General features: G+C 31.7%; 1 protein-coding gene and 1 long non-coding RNA gene across 3 annotated transcripts; both read right to left on the bottom strand.

Moving 5' to 3' along the window:
* Window positions 1-2,555: 2,555 nt before the first annotated feature.
* Window positions 2,556-8,213, bottom strand: LOC112805386 (PGR5-like protein 1A, chloroplastic). Of its 2 annotated transcripts, XR_003203752.3 has the most exons (12): window positions 7,573-8,167; window positions 7,328-7,449; window positions 6,877-6,973; window positions 6,681-6,781; window positions 5,742-5,798; window positions 5,558-5,634; window positions 5,411-5,462; window positions 5,216-5,326; window positions 3,904-4,001; window positions 3,744-3,820; window positions 2,947-3,094; window positions 2,556-2,762 (listed from the first exon to the last, which is right to left on the bottom strand). XR_003203752.3 is itself a non-coding variant. In XM_025847778.3 (11 exons), exons 1-10 carry the CDS (start codon window positions 7,784-7,786, stop codon window positions 3,751-3,753), a joined length of 999 nt encoding a protein of 332 aa, XP_025703563.1. In that variant the 5' UTR covers window positions 7,787-8,213; the 3' UTR covers window positions 2,800-3,094; window positions 3,744-3,750. The 2 variants fall into 2 exon arrangements, 1 of the variants encoding a protein (XP_025703563.1); XM_025847778.3 differs by lacking the exon at window positions 2,556-2,762 and having other exon boundaries at window positions 2,800-3,094; window positions 7,573-8,213.
* A 3,801-nt stretch (window positions 8,214-12,014) lies between these two features.
* LOC112805379 (uncharacterized) lies at window positions 12,015-13,672 on the bottom strand. The gene is made up of 4 exons (XR_011863502.1): window positions 13,531-13,672; window positions 13,107-13,220; window positions 12,974-13,032; window positions 12,015-12,561 (listed from the first exon to the last, which is right to left on the bottom strand). It is a non-coding gene; the product is annotated as an uncharacterized lncRNA (long non-coding RNA).
* Window positions 13,673-18,429: the final 4,757 nt, after the last annotated feature.

Here is an 18,429-nt window from a genome sequence, read left to right as displayed (position 1 = left end):
TGCTCACAAATGGCCATGTTAGAAGCCACGTTAACCTAGTTAACGTGGCCTCTAACGTTAAAGGGGGAAGAGAAGCCAACGTTAGTGACACTCAACATTGTCACTAACGTTGGCCTAAGGTGCAAAGAGCCACGTTAACTTGGTTAACGTGGGAGCTAACGTAAGAGATGGAGAGTTGTCGACAACGTTAGTGACACTCAACATTGTCACTAACGTTGGAGCAACCACACAACCCCCAAGAGCCACGTTAACTTCCACGTTAACCTGGTTAACATGGAAGCTAACGATGAGGAATGAAGAATGAGCCAATGTTAGTGACACTCAACATTGTCACTAACGTTGGGATGGCTAAGAATGGCCACGTTAGAAGCCACGTTAACCTAGTTAACGTGGAATCTAACGTGAGACCTAGGGGCACACTTGAACGTTAGTGACAATGTTGAGTGTCACTAATGTTCTCGAAGGTTGGCAAAAGCCACGTTAACCTAGTTAACGTGAGCTTTAACGTGAAGCAAGAAGGGGCACACTTGAACGTTAGTGACAATGTTGAGTGTCACTAACGTTTTCGAAAGCTAACAAGGCAACATTAAAAGCCACGTTAACCCAGTTAACGTGGGCTTTAACGTGAGGCAAAGGGGTGCATGGCAACGTTAGTGACAATGTTAAGTGTCACTAACGTTCTCGAACTTGTATTTCCACTAAATGTTAAACACCCCTAACGTCTTGAGCTAAAGTCTCTGCCCACTTCACACTTTCTCTCTACAAATAAGCCAAGCCCAAATGAAGAAAGGAACGGCTTCAAACTCAAAGATCCAGAGGCCCAAGACTTGAAGAGCTAACTAGAAGCTGAGAAGAGTAGTATATATAGGAGTAGTTTTGAAATAGAGAAGGAGCTTTTGAGGGGAGCGAGGAGAGAGAACTACTCTCTGTATTTTTACTTTCTCTGCACTTCTAGCTTAATGATGTATTCTTCATCTTTGATTTTGATTTCTAGAGCTATGAACAACTAAACCCCTTTCATTGGGTTAGGGAGCTCTGTTGTAATTTGATGGATCAATACTAATTTTCTTATTCTTCTTCTATCTTTCCTTTTGATTTTACTTGAAAGCTTTCGATCTTCATCCAATTGGATAGTTATCTTGGAAAAGAAGCTATTCAAACATGGATCTCTTCGGATCCTTGAAAGAGGAATGAAGAGATTAGCTGGAAATACTTTCTCATGCTGGACCAAATTGAGTGTGGATGGGTATGTGGCTATAACCCTCTAAGCATTTGATTTGGGAAGTGCATGTGGTATAATCAGTGACCACACTTCATCTCTTCTCATGAGCAATTGACCAAGGAATTGGCTATTGATCAAGATTTGAGAGATTGAATTGCAAGAAATTGTGATTCAATCACTTAAGATTGCCAAGAAGATCTATAAGTGCATTGATTGAGGAAGAGATGAAAATGAAATTGATCCGGAGAATGCAACATCTCCTAAGCCCAATGAACTCCCCATTTCTGATCTTACCCATTCTCTTTATTTTCTGCAATTTACTTTTATGAGCAATTCCCCCATTCCCATTTACAATTCTGCTATTTACTTTCAGTCATTTACTTTTTCGCCATTTTAATTTCTGCAATTATCAACTCTATTCATGGATTCGCTCAACTAGATCATTCCTCTAATTAAAGTTGCTTGATCAATCAATCCCTGTGGGATTCGACCTCACTCTATTGTGAGTTTTTACTTGACGACAAATTCGGTACACTTGCCGAATGGGAATTTGTTGAGAGACAAGTTTTACCCCGATCACTCGTCCATCTAAATATTCTCAAGTTGACCACGCTTATCCATCTATTCCATAAAACATAACTGGTCTTAAGGCAGTACGATAAAATTTATCCCTATATTTTAAAGATATTTTTTTTGACATATAAAACCTGACTTACTCCACCGTTCTATAAAATGTTATTAATGCTAAATTGAAGTATATAAAGTGCTTTGGTTGAGTATCATTAAGTTGTTAGAATTTTTTTAAATAAAAAAGTCTTTTTTTTTATTTTTTAGTGTGTTTGGTAAAATTTTAGTAGTAAAAATAAAAGTACTAAAAAATAAAAAAAAATGTAGAAGCTATAATTTATATTTTTTTAAAAAAATATTTTTAATATAATAAATAAACAAAAAATATTTTTATATGAGATATGAAAACTTAAAATTAATTTTACTTTTATAAAAAAATTGCTTGAAAACATATTTTTTTTTTTTTTGTTAAAAACTTACCCAAATAGGTCTAAAGATGATTATGTAATTTTTTGTTTGAAAGATTTTGTGATAAATAAACCTACAAAATAAATCTCAAAATTTCTCTCTTTCGAATCTGTTTTTAGAATAATCTTATACTAAATTAGCCCATCATTTTTTATTTATTTTATTTTGCAAAGTGTTGAACTTGGAACAACATTAATAAATTGCAACACTGAAGATTGGAAAAAACCTATGGAAAAAAAGACAGTCAGTTTCTCAAATTAAATTAGTTAAATTCCTATTAATAAAATTTAGACATGAGTGATAAAATGCTTGACTAAATTAAAAGAGAAAAAAGCATAAAAAAGGTTTAATTACAATTAGTGTCCTGTTCAGCCTCTCAAGTCTTTCAATTAATTGAAAAAGATGAAATAATATATATTTTGAATTAGCTAAAAATATTTGTATATTGTCACATCCTTCTTGATGTTCCTGGCTATGTAAAGTTCCTTCCTGGTGCATAGAAATTCTGCAAAAGTGTGAAAAGAAAAAAATCCTTACAGACATTATTTTTAAGTTAGATTCATTGATTATGTTGAGCACCCTCATGATTCATGACTCAGCTTGCAACGAACAATCCAGTGTATGCTATATACAAAGTCCATATATATTACTTTACTTACAAGTATGCAAATCATCCTATATGTACTTACAAGTAGGACATTGTGGCATAAAACAACAGTTTCAGTTTGATCACAATTGTTGTTTGTGACAATGAGAAGCATGACTCCATGATGGCCTTCCGTGGATCATCATGTGCTAATTTCATAAGGAACCATTGACCACTTGTTTCAAGCATCCCTGTATGATAGACCAATAAAATGTGTAAATGAACAATAAGATTTAATTGGATATTATTGCCATAATCGACAGTGAAGCTCAAAATGTACAGATCCTTGGCTAGATGAGGTATGAGAAATTTATCCTCAATTTCAGTTGGTGCACGTCGTAACGAGCCTGAGAATGGTACGGGCACGTCATGATGGCCCACAAACATGAAAAATTTTATATAAGAAATTCTTAGGATGACAAATGTTATATTAATTTGAATTGGAGATTTTATAAATTTTAGCATGTCAAATGTTAAATTTGCCATCTAAGCTTTTCCATCAGACAGCTCAGCGTTTTCTATTAACGAAAACATGATCAGTTGACGTTTGGTGATTTTTGTCAAACTTATTAATATTTTTGGGTCTCTTTTGTCTTTCGTATCCATCAACATTGTTTTGGTTAATAACAAAATATTTTGAATATTGTTTTGATAATTTACTCAAAAATTTATCTTCAATTTCAATTGGTGCGCGTCATAACGTGCCGGAGAGTGCTATGACAAATTGCAACACAAAGTTCTCTCCAGGCACCGTGTGACGGCTCACAAACGAGAAATTTTAATTTAAGCAATGTTTGGTATGAGAATAATATGAGCTTAAAATTTGGACTAGAAATGTACCTCAAACTTAGGCGTTACTGCCTTCCGGCAATGTAATCAATCTTGTACTTGAATCAAATACCATTTCAGTGCCACATCTAAAATGAATTTGATGTTAGTAAGGTGAATGATATGAAGCAACAACAATGATTTGAGAATGCTAGAGTAGATGCATAGTTACTCAGAGCATTTGACATTGTTGACTTTTCCTCCACTTGAAACTGATAGTATAGTCCCAAAAAAGGAAGTGTTTTCAGCACCACAGTTTGGGCAAGGTCCCTGAAAAGTTAGCACATATAGAACTTGAATATAGCTTATATCGTGGCACGTGTGAAACCACGAGTAAATCCTTATAATGATCCCTGAGATTCACATGATTACTTAATTTGGTCTTTAAGATTCTAATTTTACCATAGTAATCCTTAAGATTGAGTTCTGAGCATCATAATAGTCCCTGAACATCTTTCTGGTGATGACTTACCGTTTCAGTGATGATGTGGCAACAATGTGTCATTTTGGCACTGCAACAACTAGCTTAGGTGGCCAAATTCTAATTTAAACCCAATTTGGTCCCTCCCACTCTATTTAATTCTAACTCTCTCTACTCTCTCCCAATTTGATTTACCTAAACTTCTGCTATATTTTATCAGATCCCCATTCTTCTATCAATTAAATTGTGGGTCTGTGAAGGGACACTTTGAAAGGTCACAAGGGTCATGTACCCATTTTTTACATAACATGTTGCATTTTCCTACAAGCTCTCTATTTGGTCTATTTTCATTTTCATTTTCATTTTCATTGAAGCTGAAGCTTTTGTTAAGTGGCAAATTTAAAACATTTAGGAACAATGGCACTGAATCTATTTTTTTGGGTTTCGTATACCTTCTGTTTCTTTTTTTCTAAGGAAAGAAAATAAATAAAGAATGAACTCTCAAGAAAACCTGTCATCAACAAGTATATATATATATATATATATATATATATAAAATACTTGTGAGTGTGTAAGAGTGATTGTTGATCTGAAAGAGGGGGGTAAAGAGGAGGAGTTTTCACTCATTCATATAGGTGTTAAAGGATAAAAAGGTAGAGAACAATTTGCTTCCATTGATATGAAGAAGAAGAAGAATGAGAAGAACAAAGGAAGAAACAGCAAAAGTTACCCTCTAAAAGTTTTGGCAGAGAATAAAGAGGGTTTGGCTTAAATAGAGTGGGAGGGACTAAATTGAATTTAAATTGAAATCTAGCCATCTAACATAATCATTGTAGACGCCAACGTGGCAAATAGTTGCCATGTCATTATTGAAATAGCTGAGTCATCATCGAAAAAATGTTCAGAGACCACTATGGTGCCCGGAATTCAATCTCGGGGACCGCTATTATGAAATTGGAATTTCAATGACTAAATTGAGTAACCCGTGAATCTCAGGGACTATTATTGGAATTTACTCGTGAAACCACATGCTACGTGAGAGAGAGTTTTCGCAAACTTGTACCTTAAGAATCACAAAATCTTTGACAATAGCACTTGTTAGTGACTGAGCTAGCCACACAAGAAGGGGAACAGCAGCAAACCAAGTGAAAATGAAACTGAAAGGCTCTGGCAGCTGCGCAAACAAACAATTCGATCATGAGGAAGGACAAAAAAGAATGCAGGTTCTTTCAAATTCTATGACTCTCTCTAAGTATACCTCTAGGAGATATGTGATCTCAAATCCAGTCAAATCATCAAGGAAGAAGAACCTAAAAGAGAAATTGTTATTGTTATAACCTTTAAGGTGTAAAACAGAGATGAGAGAGTGAAAAAGAAAGAAAGAAAGAGAGGGGAAGTTCCTTACAATCCTAATGCGATCACAGTAGCAGGGACGTTCAATAGGAGCATCTTTAGATAATCTACAGAGAGGTCACTGTAAACCTATAAACACCACACCATAGCATATTATAAGGAAGATAGAACCAACAATGGAATTGGAATTGTGTTAATTACACATTGCAAAGATCATACAACAGAATAACTCACACCTTTCTACTACGAAGACTGCATCTTGGACCCTCAACCACGATGTCACTCCCTTCCATCTAGAAAACAACAATCAAATCAGAAAATCATAGTGGATACAAAGAAGAGGATTTCAATCGATTCCAACTACTAGAATTGCTATTTCATAACTGCAAGCATTTCAAAATGTAATTGGATAATTGGACTTCAAGTCTTCAACCATGCTAGGGGTATACTATAATCAGCCACCAAAATCAGTTACTAATATAAAATACATATTGGAATACAAAATACACATAGCTAACATGCAGATTATGATTTTCAAAATGGAAGTTAATTTTCTAATAGATATCCAAATTGACCTTTAAAAGAATTCACATTGGAAACTATACTTTTCAACAAATTTTTATTCTTTAAAATTTCTTAAAAATTATTTCAGTCGAACATATTAGTCTTTGCGTCATATAGAAAGAGATTGACTAACTTGTCTTAAAGTGTATTTTTTTAGTACCTAATTGTCTTATAATAAAATTTGTTAAAGATTTATTTGTCTAAAATGCATATTAAAAACATTGATCGAAAGCGACAAAAGAACTTTGTCAGATGAGAATAAATTTCGAAAATTTTTAAAGAATAAAATTTTATTGAGAACTAAAGTGTCTTATCTAAATTTTTTTCGGGATCAATTTGGTCATTCACTCCTAATTTTTCTTCAATTATTATTATTTAGACGAAGAAAAGTCTTGGAACAAATGGTTTACTTGTGATCTCAAGGTCATAGGTTCAAGTTATGATATCAACTGTTAAGATTAGGTGGTCTGTATTACGCTCTCTCGACGTGACCTTTTTCTAAACCCTGTGTGGCTGTGATAACACGAAATGCTTATATAGTCTGTCCTTCTATTATGAATTAGATTGATCAATTTTCAAGGAATTTCCTTTATGAGATGAAAGTACCATACCTTTAGCTTCATTTTCAATTCATCATACTCTTTGTCACTCATAATTGGATTTCCCGACACATAAGCCATAGAAGCTTCCAGAAACTTCTGTTCATCAGAACCTGTAAACAAATTAAAAGTTAATGAAGAAAGACTTCAGAAAAAATTCACTTGTTATAACAGCAGCTACTGTGTCAGCCAAAAAGTTGCTCCATACTTAGCATAACAACGCTGCTTCCTTCCCACATGAGTTCTTCCTTTAGATTATCAAATTCTTCATTTGACATAATAGCCTTCCCCTCATAATAGAATGCCTGGTCAACAAAACCCCACAACACAATTTATATTCATCCATGTACACAATAGCTGAGATATATTTTTTGTAAGAAAAGCAGTGTCAAAATGTAAATGCCTCTTCTCCTGTGTCTCCAATTCAATGGACAGAAAATTGTTACTTAGGAAGTATACTTATGGCGTTCCGGTACACAGGTGAAATTAGTTTGCGTGAACTTGTATGCAGTTCGTTACCTAATCTATGAATTCACGTAACTATGGTCTCAGCAAATAGAAATTTGGACTATCTCTATCTTGCGATAATCAAGAAGGGGCCTAAGAAGGTTTTAACTTTTAAGCACAAAGCTTTTGGGGGTGAGTGCCATATGATATACCTGCAGTGCCTGAAGAAACTCTTGCTCCATTTCACCAACTGATTTCTTCTCTTTTTTATCTATGCTACAATAAGGGAGGATTTTAGAATCAACAACCTCTTTTTCGAAGTCTCCAACCTTTCCTGAAACAAGAGAAAACAACAACTAAAAAAGGGGTACGTATCTGTGGTTATAAGAAGATCTTTAATAACCAAATAAATAAATGAAGAACGATGACACATGACATTATAGTTTGTCAAAGAGACCTTGTTGTTGTTGATCCGCAGTGGCCTTAGGGGACAGCAAAAATATCCTTCGACGAAGGCATAAATGGCGGCCATTGAACTGAATCAAGTGTCCACCAGAAGGGTAAGACAAGGATGATATAGGAAGCAAAGGTGTTGGGGTAATAGTAGAAGAACTAGCTGCAGTAGTGCATGGACGAGGGTGTGTTAACGTGAAAGCTAGTTTGCTAGCCATGAATAATAATGATGATCACTGCAATATATGTTCAACTGTAATAATGATGATGATGATGATGGTGATGATGGTGGTGGTGACACCAATTATGGAGTTTTAATTGAGAGTGAGAAAGCTCATCAAGGCATGGTTGTTTTTTCTGTTTAGAGGTAAGATCAGAATAAACGTAACTCTCTTCAGGATAAGGCAAATATGAATGTGTGGAGGGAATGAATCGCAATAGCTTATTTTTTTCCGATATTCTCCTTTTTTTTCCCCTTAATCTTAATGTGATTTTTCTTTCTCTTTTCTTGTTTTCGTTGTGGACAAGAGCATCATCAATTTATCAAATCATTTACTTTGTTTCCTTTCGCATTTGTTTCTTGCGTGTTTGTGAACGTGGAATGTGTTGGTAATAAAAATCTGGTTTTCATCCAATGTGGCCACTACTGGGTTGTGTTGCGTTTGATTTTTGTTTAACGTTAGCCATGGGTTTTTGGCCACGTACGCAAAACGTTGGTCCCATGGAAAAAAAACTTCTCATTATTCCACTATTAAGTCTTTATCTTTTTAGTTTGTACAATATATGGTAATTTTTTTAAAAACTAAAGAATTTTTAATTTCAGTTTAATCTTTTATATATATATATATATATATATATATATATATATATATATATATATTAAAGAAATGTGTCCAATTTTCGTATTTTCATTTTAATTTTATTAATAAACATTGATTGACATAACTGCATTTTAAAAATTGGTATAAAATATAATTATTATTAACTTTTCTTCATTCATATTACAGCTATTTTTTTATTTTACGCACAACTCTCAATTATGGTGTATTCTTTTTAATTTTATTGTCGATGATACTATCTTTTATCTTTTAGGTAATTCTATTAGTCTCATATTTATAAAGTATAGTTATCAAAATCAGATATCTTACTATAATTAACACAGTTATTCATTGCGTCATCATTTATATTATTTTTTTTTCTCTTTTTTCTTCTATCTCTTGGGTTATGTAAGTTTTATTTTTTATTTTTTTTAAACATAGATACAAAACCTGCTCATTATTAAAAGAGAAAGTCTATGTCTGTTATTTAAGGTGGTCATAAAATTTTAAAGTATGTTTAGTTTGAATGGTATCAATAATTTAAGAGAATAAATTTAAACTTAAATAACTGTTTAAGAGTATTGGGTATATATTTATTGATTTTTTTTTTGAAAAAAATTGTGTATTTATATGCCATCTTTTATTTTTGTGGTGGTGGACAATAATAGTGCTCATATCATAATTTCAAAATTTATTTTTTATTTATGACAATTCATAAAGTATTTTACAAAAAGATCATGTTAAGTAAATTTTTTATTTTATAATTATTTTATACTTTAAAATTTAAAATTTTGTATTTTTATTTTTATTCAAGAATTATTTTTGTATTTTATTTTGATTCTGTTAGTCTAAAAGTACTAATATTAATTTTAATTTTTTTATTTTTAGAATAAACAAAAAATGTGAATTTTCTTTTATAAATTAGATGATTCAAAAACTACTCGTTATAAAATAAGTTAAATTTAATTCTTGACATGTTAAATAAAAGATAGAACACATCACATAAAAAAAAATTTTTTCTACATCAAATTGATAAGATAAAAAAAGATTTTTTTTACATCAAATTGATAAAAAAAAGACAACTACTTTTTAGGTGAAAAGTTAGAAACAAATTAAAATAATAGAAGAAGGAATGAAAATATAAATTAAATAAGTAAACTGAGGAGAAGAAAAAATGTAAGTAGAAGTTATGCATGAAACCGAATGAAATTTGTAACTCCAGTGGATGAAGGTAATAGAAGACCATAGAAGCCATGTAATTGATGGTGTTGAAAAAAAATAACAGAATGATGATAGTAAGAGAAACACATAAAAGTGTGCATGAAAGATAAAATTGGTAGATTTTTTTTTTTAAAAAAAAACTTTAAATAGAGTGAAATCAAACTACTGGTGAAAGTAGATGTACTCAAAACAAAAGCATGTAAACTAAAATTAACATAGAATTAAACAAAATATAAAGACGGTGAAGAATGTAAAGACATTGATAAAAAGCTCTAAAAGCTTTAGGTTGTTGTTGACATCTTCTGACGGCCCTTTCAATCTCAAGATCAAAATCAAGAAGAGGTTTCTTCTGTTCCTACTCATAAACAAACAGAAGACAAGAAAAAGTGAGAATCTCTGTGCTAGAGTGAGGAGAATTTCCAGTGAGATAATCTAAGTAACAAAAATAAAATAAAATAAAATAAAATAAATAAAATAGAATAAATTTTCAAAAATTAAAAAGAAAAAAGGGAAACTTTTTTTTGAAAATAATAAGGTAAAAATAGGAAATTGAATAAAACAAAAGAAAGATACTAAGCAAATTTTTGAAAAATAAAGGATAAAAATTAAACACAAATAAAGCAAAGAACGTCTAATTTAAGCAATCAAACAATGGGTAGCTGTCAATCATAGTCAATCTCCAACAATGGCGCTAAAAACTTGGTGCAGATTTTATAAATCATAAACTATCCAGTAAGTGCATTGGGTCATATTAAGTAATACCTCAAGTGAGTGAGTGTCGATCCCACGAGAATTGATGGATCAAACAACAATGGTTGAGTGATTTACATAGTCAGACAAGCAAAAAGAAGTATTTTTGAGTTCAAATTACATTAAACAGTAATTCAGAAGAGTTAAAAAATGAACAGTAAATTGGTTGTGGAATTATATGAGAAAACATTTAAGATTTTGGAAATGTTTAAATTTCAGGATTAACAATTCTTATTAACCACTTTGATTATGCAAAGGTTCAATTCACAGCAAAATTTAAGTGATTAGATTCCTATTCCTTGGTAATTTAATCATCCTCTAATTCAATCAACTGCCAATTTCTTGGTCACTTAATCTAATTAGAGAGTTTAAGTTCAAATCCTAGTTTATAGACCACATAAAACCCTAATAATCCAAAGACGATATGGTTTTATGTCACGTATCACATTAAATTTAGATAGGTAGAGAGTTATGAGAATTCAGTTTTAAACTGTTATTCAGGTGAGATAACGTTTTTAAGATTCAACAAGAATTCAAGTTAGAAAAGAGTTATTTTCCAATATATTCTAATCCGTAGGATGAAAAATGAAACTGATTCTTGAATGTCAATCAATGCATAAATCAGAACTAAAAAATAATAGTTATTAATCTATCCAAATAAACAGATCTCCTAACCTTAATAATGGAAGTTTAGTTGCTCATGGTGCGACAAATCCTAACAAAAAAAAAAGTGTAAAGTGCGGAAGATGAGAAGAAGGAAAAGAAGAGAGAAGCCCTAGGAGAAGATATATTCTCTTTTAAATCTAATCCTAATTAATGTAAAATATATTTTCTAAAGCCTAAAAATATCTTTTCTTAATTCAAAACTAAATAAAAATCAAATTAAATTCTAAAGATTTGGTGCAAATTCATGTGGAATCTCTTCGTTTTCAACATGTTAGCGCCAAACTTGAGATTGGTGGCATTTGACGCCGTGTATGCAGCAAATACACACGCATTTCTAGGAACATCTAGAAAATGACTTAATATAGAGAGATTTACAGACAAATTTGGTCCATATTATAGACGGATTTTTGGTTACCGACAAAATTACTGACGGATTTTGTTCCTCTGTAAAAACTTCGTCGAAAATTATTTACCGACAAATTTTTTTCGTCGGTAAATTACCGACAGATTTTTACTAGTTACCGACTGATTTTTCCTCTGTAAATTTTCCCTTCCATTTTCCCGGAGCATCAAACTTTTCGACGGATTTTTCATCTGTAATTAGAGACAGATTTTTCGACGGATTTTCCGTCGATAATTAGAGACAGATTTTTCGATAGATTTTTCATCGGTAATTAAAGACAGATTTTAAGACAGATTTTCCATTGGTAATTAGAGATAGGTTTTCCGATGGATTTTCCATCTGTTATTGGAGCCTTGGAAAACCATTTCAAACTCTGAATACAGACAGAAAATTCGTCTGTAAATCCATCAGTAAGGTAAAATAGATTTCTTTTTAGATTTTTTCATTGCAAAATAAACCTGTTTTCATACAAAATAAATATAAATTTAATAAATACAAATTTTTATCTAATTTGTATTCGAATATTTATAATATTTCAAAAAATAAATAAATTCATCGTATTATCAAACTAAAGAAAAGTACTATAAATAAGCAAGTCAATATAATTCAAAACATAAACAAAGTGTATTGATACATCAACTATAATAATAAGTAATAACCATACACCAACAAACTGTATTGATACATCAACTATAATTCAAAATATGAACTTAGTGTATTGTTTAACCATACTAAATTTATCGCTATAATCCTAGTGTTATCTTCATCCCCATCATCATCATTGTCCTCGTCAATTCTTATTCAATTAAGTATGTGGTGCTGCTGTATCTCAAAGCTTGTTTATGTGAAGAAATGGTTGTTGTTGTTGATGAAGTAAAGGCATCACCAGCACATGGAGCAAGGATCTCATCAGGTTCTAAAATTGGAACTTACTCTGTACAGAAATCATTCATCATTATTGTGTCCATTGATTCAAACAATGGGGTCATGAATTGATCCTCTGCCCCAGGCTTCTCTGCCTCCTTAATTTCAGGTTCAACAAGTATGGAAGACTCATGATGATCTTGTTCTTGCTCTTGCTCGAGTTTCTAATTTATCTCGAAGAGTTACTGCTAAGTACAATGGTGACGGACACCTACTTGAGTGTATTAAGGTTGACATAGCTCATCAAAATGCTAAACTTTGTGAAGCTAAAAGAAAATGAACGAGGTATAGCTGCAATTAAAATTTATTAATGGCAGGGGATGTATGGCAGGTTCATTTATTAATCTGCTCTACCAAAACAGAACCACATTTATGTTTCTTAGCAGCATATATATGAATGAATGGAAGACCTAGCTAGCTTAGATGTTGATGATTTCAAAAATTATGAAGGAAAACCAATTTTGAACTCAGTGATACTAATAGATGATAGCCCAGATTCTTGTAGTTTTTGTGCAGCTTTTTTGCTGCATTCTTGAATATTTCATTTTGTTTGTTCTTTTTATTTTAAGAGCATATTTCATCCTTTTGTTAATGGTGATTCAAAAGAAAATATATCATCTTACATTGCCAGAGCTCCCTTTCAGAAAACTTTGGTTTTGTTGATTAAAGGATTGAACATTTCCTGCAAGAAGGTAAATTTGAAGTAATAGAGTCGCAAGATTTTTTCCCAACAAGTAATAGAGCACAAACAATTACCACTAGCGGCTATAGAGGTGTTGTCGTTTGAAAGCACGAGGTCATCCCATTCAAGTGTATTAAGCTCATGAAGCTTCATTTCATGACTCACAACCATCAAATTGTAATTAAATCCTGTTTATAAAAGGAATGAAAACATAATACCTAGTCAAGGGAAGAAAAACCACAAAAACCAAGATGGCAACACTGGTACATAGCAGCATAAACTAAAAGTAACACAAATGTTGGTAGTGGGAAGAATAAAAATGTTTGATGACTAAAGACATATGTGCATTGCATGTGCTCTTCCAATAAATTTCCTTCTATATTTTTCCACTAAAAAACCCTTAACATCTATCTGCATTTAAAAGGTCTCCGGCTTCAAAGAAATGTAATAAAAGTTGTTCATATTGATAACCTGAAGAGTATGAATTGTATTTCTTACCACTGGCATAAGCAGTGTTAGTCGCAGAGTCTAATTCTTCTGATAAGCATGGTTGGTCAGAGGCTGAACTAGAATGAGAATTTACAAGTGTGACAGGAGAACCTTGTGACTGATAAAATGTTAATTATATTCATTCGGGAAGTTCTATGGTGCTGACGGTCAAAATAAGCATAGCATGTTGAACCTGCGTGTTTAAAGAGGAGAGCGACACGTTGGGATTTTAGTTTCTTTATAAAAATCTGCCATAAATATCGTTTCATTCCATTTCCTTTATTACAAAGTTAATTATTAATAATTAATGTTTTGTGTAACTCTTGGACAATATCTGTCTTTGGTATTGGGCTGAAAATTTATTTGTAAATAACTAATAAAGACTGAAAATTTCTTTTCACTCACTGTGATTAGTAAATAGGCAATTATATTTACGATTGCCAAAAACAAAAATATAGCTATGGTTGTTAGTAATACTTAATTAAGTTTTGGACTATATCATGATATCTCTCTTATATTAATGTTTTGGATTTTTTAAAATAAATAAATTAAATATTTTATTTATCAAATATACAATTTAAAAAATATTGATTAATCTATGTAATATTATTTATCTCATTTATAATAAAAAAAATTATACATGCATGTATCTCAAAATTACATTTTTTTACCCTAAACAAGATAACATGTTATTATTATTATTATTATTATTATTATTATTATTATTATTATTATTATTATTATTATTTTGCCATATACCTATTTTGTTCCCGTTGTAAAGGAGATCAAACTAATAAACAAAAAAAGAGGTGTTTGTAGTATATTTTTAGTCTATTTAAAAGGTAATTAATATATTTTGTTGAAAATAATAAATATTTAATAATTTTTAATTATAAAACTATTAAAACTTAAAATTTAGAAAAGTTATATAAATCGATACGATCTAAAACGTAATAAAATTATATTAATTTTTATTATATTAATTTAAATTTGAATAAATGTGTAATATAATGTAAAAATATATTAGTTTAATTTTTTTTGAATTTAAATTAAATTTTTTCAGTCAATAAAATTTTAAATTTAAATTGAATTCATCCAATTAATAACTATTCATAAAAGTCAATAAAATTTAAAAGAAAATAAATTATGAACGGAAAAATAAATCCTCTCAAAATAAATAGAAATATTTGCGTGCACACATTAATTACCATTTTCTAAAAGCTTAAAATAAATGAAAACTTTTATACTTTTTCACCATAATTAAAATAAATAAAAACTATTAAAATCAATAAACATTCCTATTTTTTAATAAAAAAAGAAGACATTTTCAATTAAACTTAAAAAAGGAGTCAATAAATCATCAACCATTGTTATTTAATTTCTATTAGTCATTTAAAATAATTCTCAGGTTAATATTAAAAATAATTATTATTTAAGAGTTACTCAAGAGTTAAGAAAGAGTTGCTGACATCAAAATTAGCTTTGTAATAAAGAGCTCTTTCTCTTATAAACATAGGATGCATTTGAATAAGCCTCTTCTTTTAAAAGCATCCTTTTTTAGTTAAACTTTTACAGAAAAATAGATTCAGAAAAAGGACAAATCAAGAAGGAAAATGATTTACACAACCTCTTGTGTTTCACGGTAATGAACAAGGACTATGTGCTCCAGCCTGCTGAAATGAAAATAAATACAATTGTAAGACGATTCCTATTCAAGTTTAATTGAAATTATTATATTTTATTATTATATTATTTATATATTAAAATTAACTATTAAAATTAGTTATTATATATTTGTATATAAATATATATTATTTAATTTATTTTTAATATATATTTTATATTTTAATATATGTTTTATATTAAAAATTAATTTTGGTGATTGAATTTAATATTTAATTATTCTTATACAGTATTAATAGGAGCCGTATAAATTAGCCTCAACTAAAACAAATAGGAATCGTGTTTTTATATGATTTGACATGAAGAGGCGGCTCCACATAAAAAGTAATATAAAATTGAAATTGGAAGACAATATGACCATCGTTTAAACTATATATTTTGAGAATCATTGTACGTACTAGTTTGGAACCTTAGCCAGCATTCTTTAGTTAATTAATTAAATAGGAACCATCTTTAACCAAAGAAGGAACAAATAGAAGGCAATAACACACTATAAGAAAGGACCCACTTGGCGGTTCATTTCTTGTGAATCGCTGAGATAGGATAGGATATGATAGCCTGCATGTGAGTCGTTTACATTACACCACTCTATTGGCATTGGCAAGGAAGCTCCATGAATTGAAGCATCTTCCAAAGAAGGAAAAGTATGTAAAGGCAATGCAAGGCAAGAGGGTATCGCTACTTGGCTAACTAAACAAGCAAAGTCAGAAGCATGCCAAACACTGTCAGTGTAGTGGTAAGATAATATCAATCAGGTAAGATACGAGAATTGAGACGTATGAATGATCCTATAAACTACAAGGAGCTATATAATAAGTAGTATGATTCTTGATCATTAGGTATAACATATTTTTATAATCCTATAAACTGCAAGGAGCTATGTAATAAAGATTACAGAGAAGATGTGCAAGATTTGACTTGATCCAAAAACTGAACAAAGAACAGAAGCCAGAGACAGGGAGGATGAGTTAACCAAAACGGTCCGACCCCATAAATGGTTCTGCCTCATCAGTTGCACCACCTTGCTACTGTTCCTGAAGTTTCCAAAGAACAGTGTTACGAACACAAGCTATAGGTATACCGTGTACATGGTTATGTATCAGTATTATAATAGATGCTATTGATACTTAATTTTATGCTATATTAAGTAGACTTAGACCTACAATACCCTGCTCCATCTCAGACGGTGACAGAAATCTATCGAAACAGTGTCCTGATATTTTACAGACCAAAAGCTCATTGGTGGGATCCATGACCACAAACTAGAAAAAGAAAAGAAACATTGAATTGTTAGATTTAGTCGAAACTAAAGGATTTAAACTTATGCAATGTAAAAATACACAGTAGCATTGTCCATAAAATATGTTTCGTACCATGAACTTGCCTGCTCTTCTCTCAAATAAATACATCTCCAATTTCATAGTAAGAGCATGTTTCCCCAGAACAAGCATGAACAGTTACCACTGCATCGCTGAGTCCCTTGCTGCTTTTCCATGATGACACTTGATCAGCTAATGTTTTGTCAAGGATTATTCTGTCGTCCTTCACCTTCATATGTTAAACGAATACAATTAGGGGAAGTCACAAACAGTTAAGAGGCACATCTTTTATGGAGGCAAGAAGCATTCACATCAAAGCACATTATAGTATTAGAAGAGTTTCACGTGTACCGAAAATATCAATGTTCTAATTGTTTTAACTGTTTATCTAAATTATAAAAAATATATATAATATATATTAATTAAAATCAACGGTTAAAATAACTTGAATACCAGTATTCTCGGTACACTTAAAATTTTTCTTATAGTATTAAGTATTAACAACAAAATTACTCTGTAGCCTAGCATTTGCATAATGTTACGAAATCCCTGTTAAGTTTTATATACACACAGAGCAAAATCAAACAAGCATTACAATATAAAGTTCAGCTTTCCCCTTCATCAAATAGCTTGGACAGCAGGTGATGCACGAAATTGGCTCTACAGAATTCGCACAGTAGACCGGTAAGTATACTGGGTCGTCCAAGTAATACCTCAGGTGAGTGAGGGTCGATCCCATGGAAATTGTTGGTTTGAGCAAGCAGTGGACACCTTGCAGATCTTAGTTAGGTGGATAGAAATTATAGTTTATCACGAAAAACATATAAAATAGATAAATAGAATGTTACCAAATAGATGAGAAATCAATGATGATAGAATGGTTGAGACTTCGGAGATGCTTTATCTTTTCGGATTAATTTTTTTTTACTGTCTTCTTCAATAACCTTCTGATTCCTTCAATGGCAGCTGTAAGTGATTAACTCATGTCCTCTAATCAAGTTAACCTCCTCCACTGCAGCAATCCACCACGTTGAGATGACCCATGTCCTCTCATCAAGCTAGCTCTAGGTTTTTCATTGTAGCAGAAGATGAAACTCTAAGCAATCCACTTCCCTTCACGATCCTACACAAGGTGCCACAGACAAGGCAGATCTTCCGGATTAGAAAGTGCTGCTTCTCTGACTCTAGCCTTAACGCCACAGAGACCTTACGCACCCATAGTCAACGGGATTTCGTGTCATATATCCAAAGTTGCTCAGATGCTCTATTGGAATCCGTAATGCAATTTCTAGCTTTAGTTCAATGCTATCCAGGTCAGAAATTGCACGGAACCCATGTAGAACAAGGGCAAAGATCTCTAACAAGGGTGATCTTTGTTCTATATATACTAGTTTTGCAACTAAGGATTACAAAAAATATGATAAACGAGTTTTGTAGTGCAAAAATCCACTTCTGGGGCCCACTTGGTAAGTGTTTGGGCTGAGCTTGAGTGTCTCCCATGAGCTAGTATCCCTTAGGGGCATTGAATGCTAGCTAGGGACTCCATTCTGAGCGTTGGACGCCAGCTGCTCCCCTGCGGGTGCTGGACAACAGGAATAGGGCTGGTGGCTGGCATTGAATGCCGGTTTTGGGCCTTTATTTTCAAAGCAAAGTATAAACTATTATATATTTTTGGAAATCCGTGGATGATAGCTTTCCATAGCCATTAAGAGTGTGCCATTTGAACCTTTGTAGCTCCAAAAACGCTCCTTTGAGTGCACAGAGGTAAGATCCTGACAGCTTCTGCAGTCCTTTCTCTGTCTTTGAATCAGACATCTTCTCAAGCTCCTCAATTTCAGCCATAAAATACCTGAAATCACAATAAAACACAAAAACCCAAAGTAGAATCCAAAAATGTGAATTTTGC

Source organism: Arachis hypogaea, chromosome 1, assembly GCF_003086295.3.
Source record: "Arachis hypogaea cultivar Tifrunner chromosome 1, arahy.Tifrunner.gnm2.J5K5, whole genome shotgun sequence".
NCBI lineage: Eukaryota > Viridiplantae > Streptophyta > Magnoliopsida > Fabales > Fabaceae > Arachis > Arachis hypogaea.
Note: the sequence above shows the minus strand (reverse complement) of the source record. Positions and strands in the feature narration are given on the sequence as shown.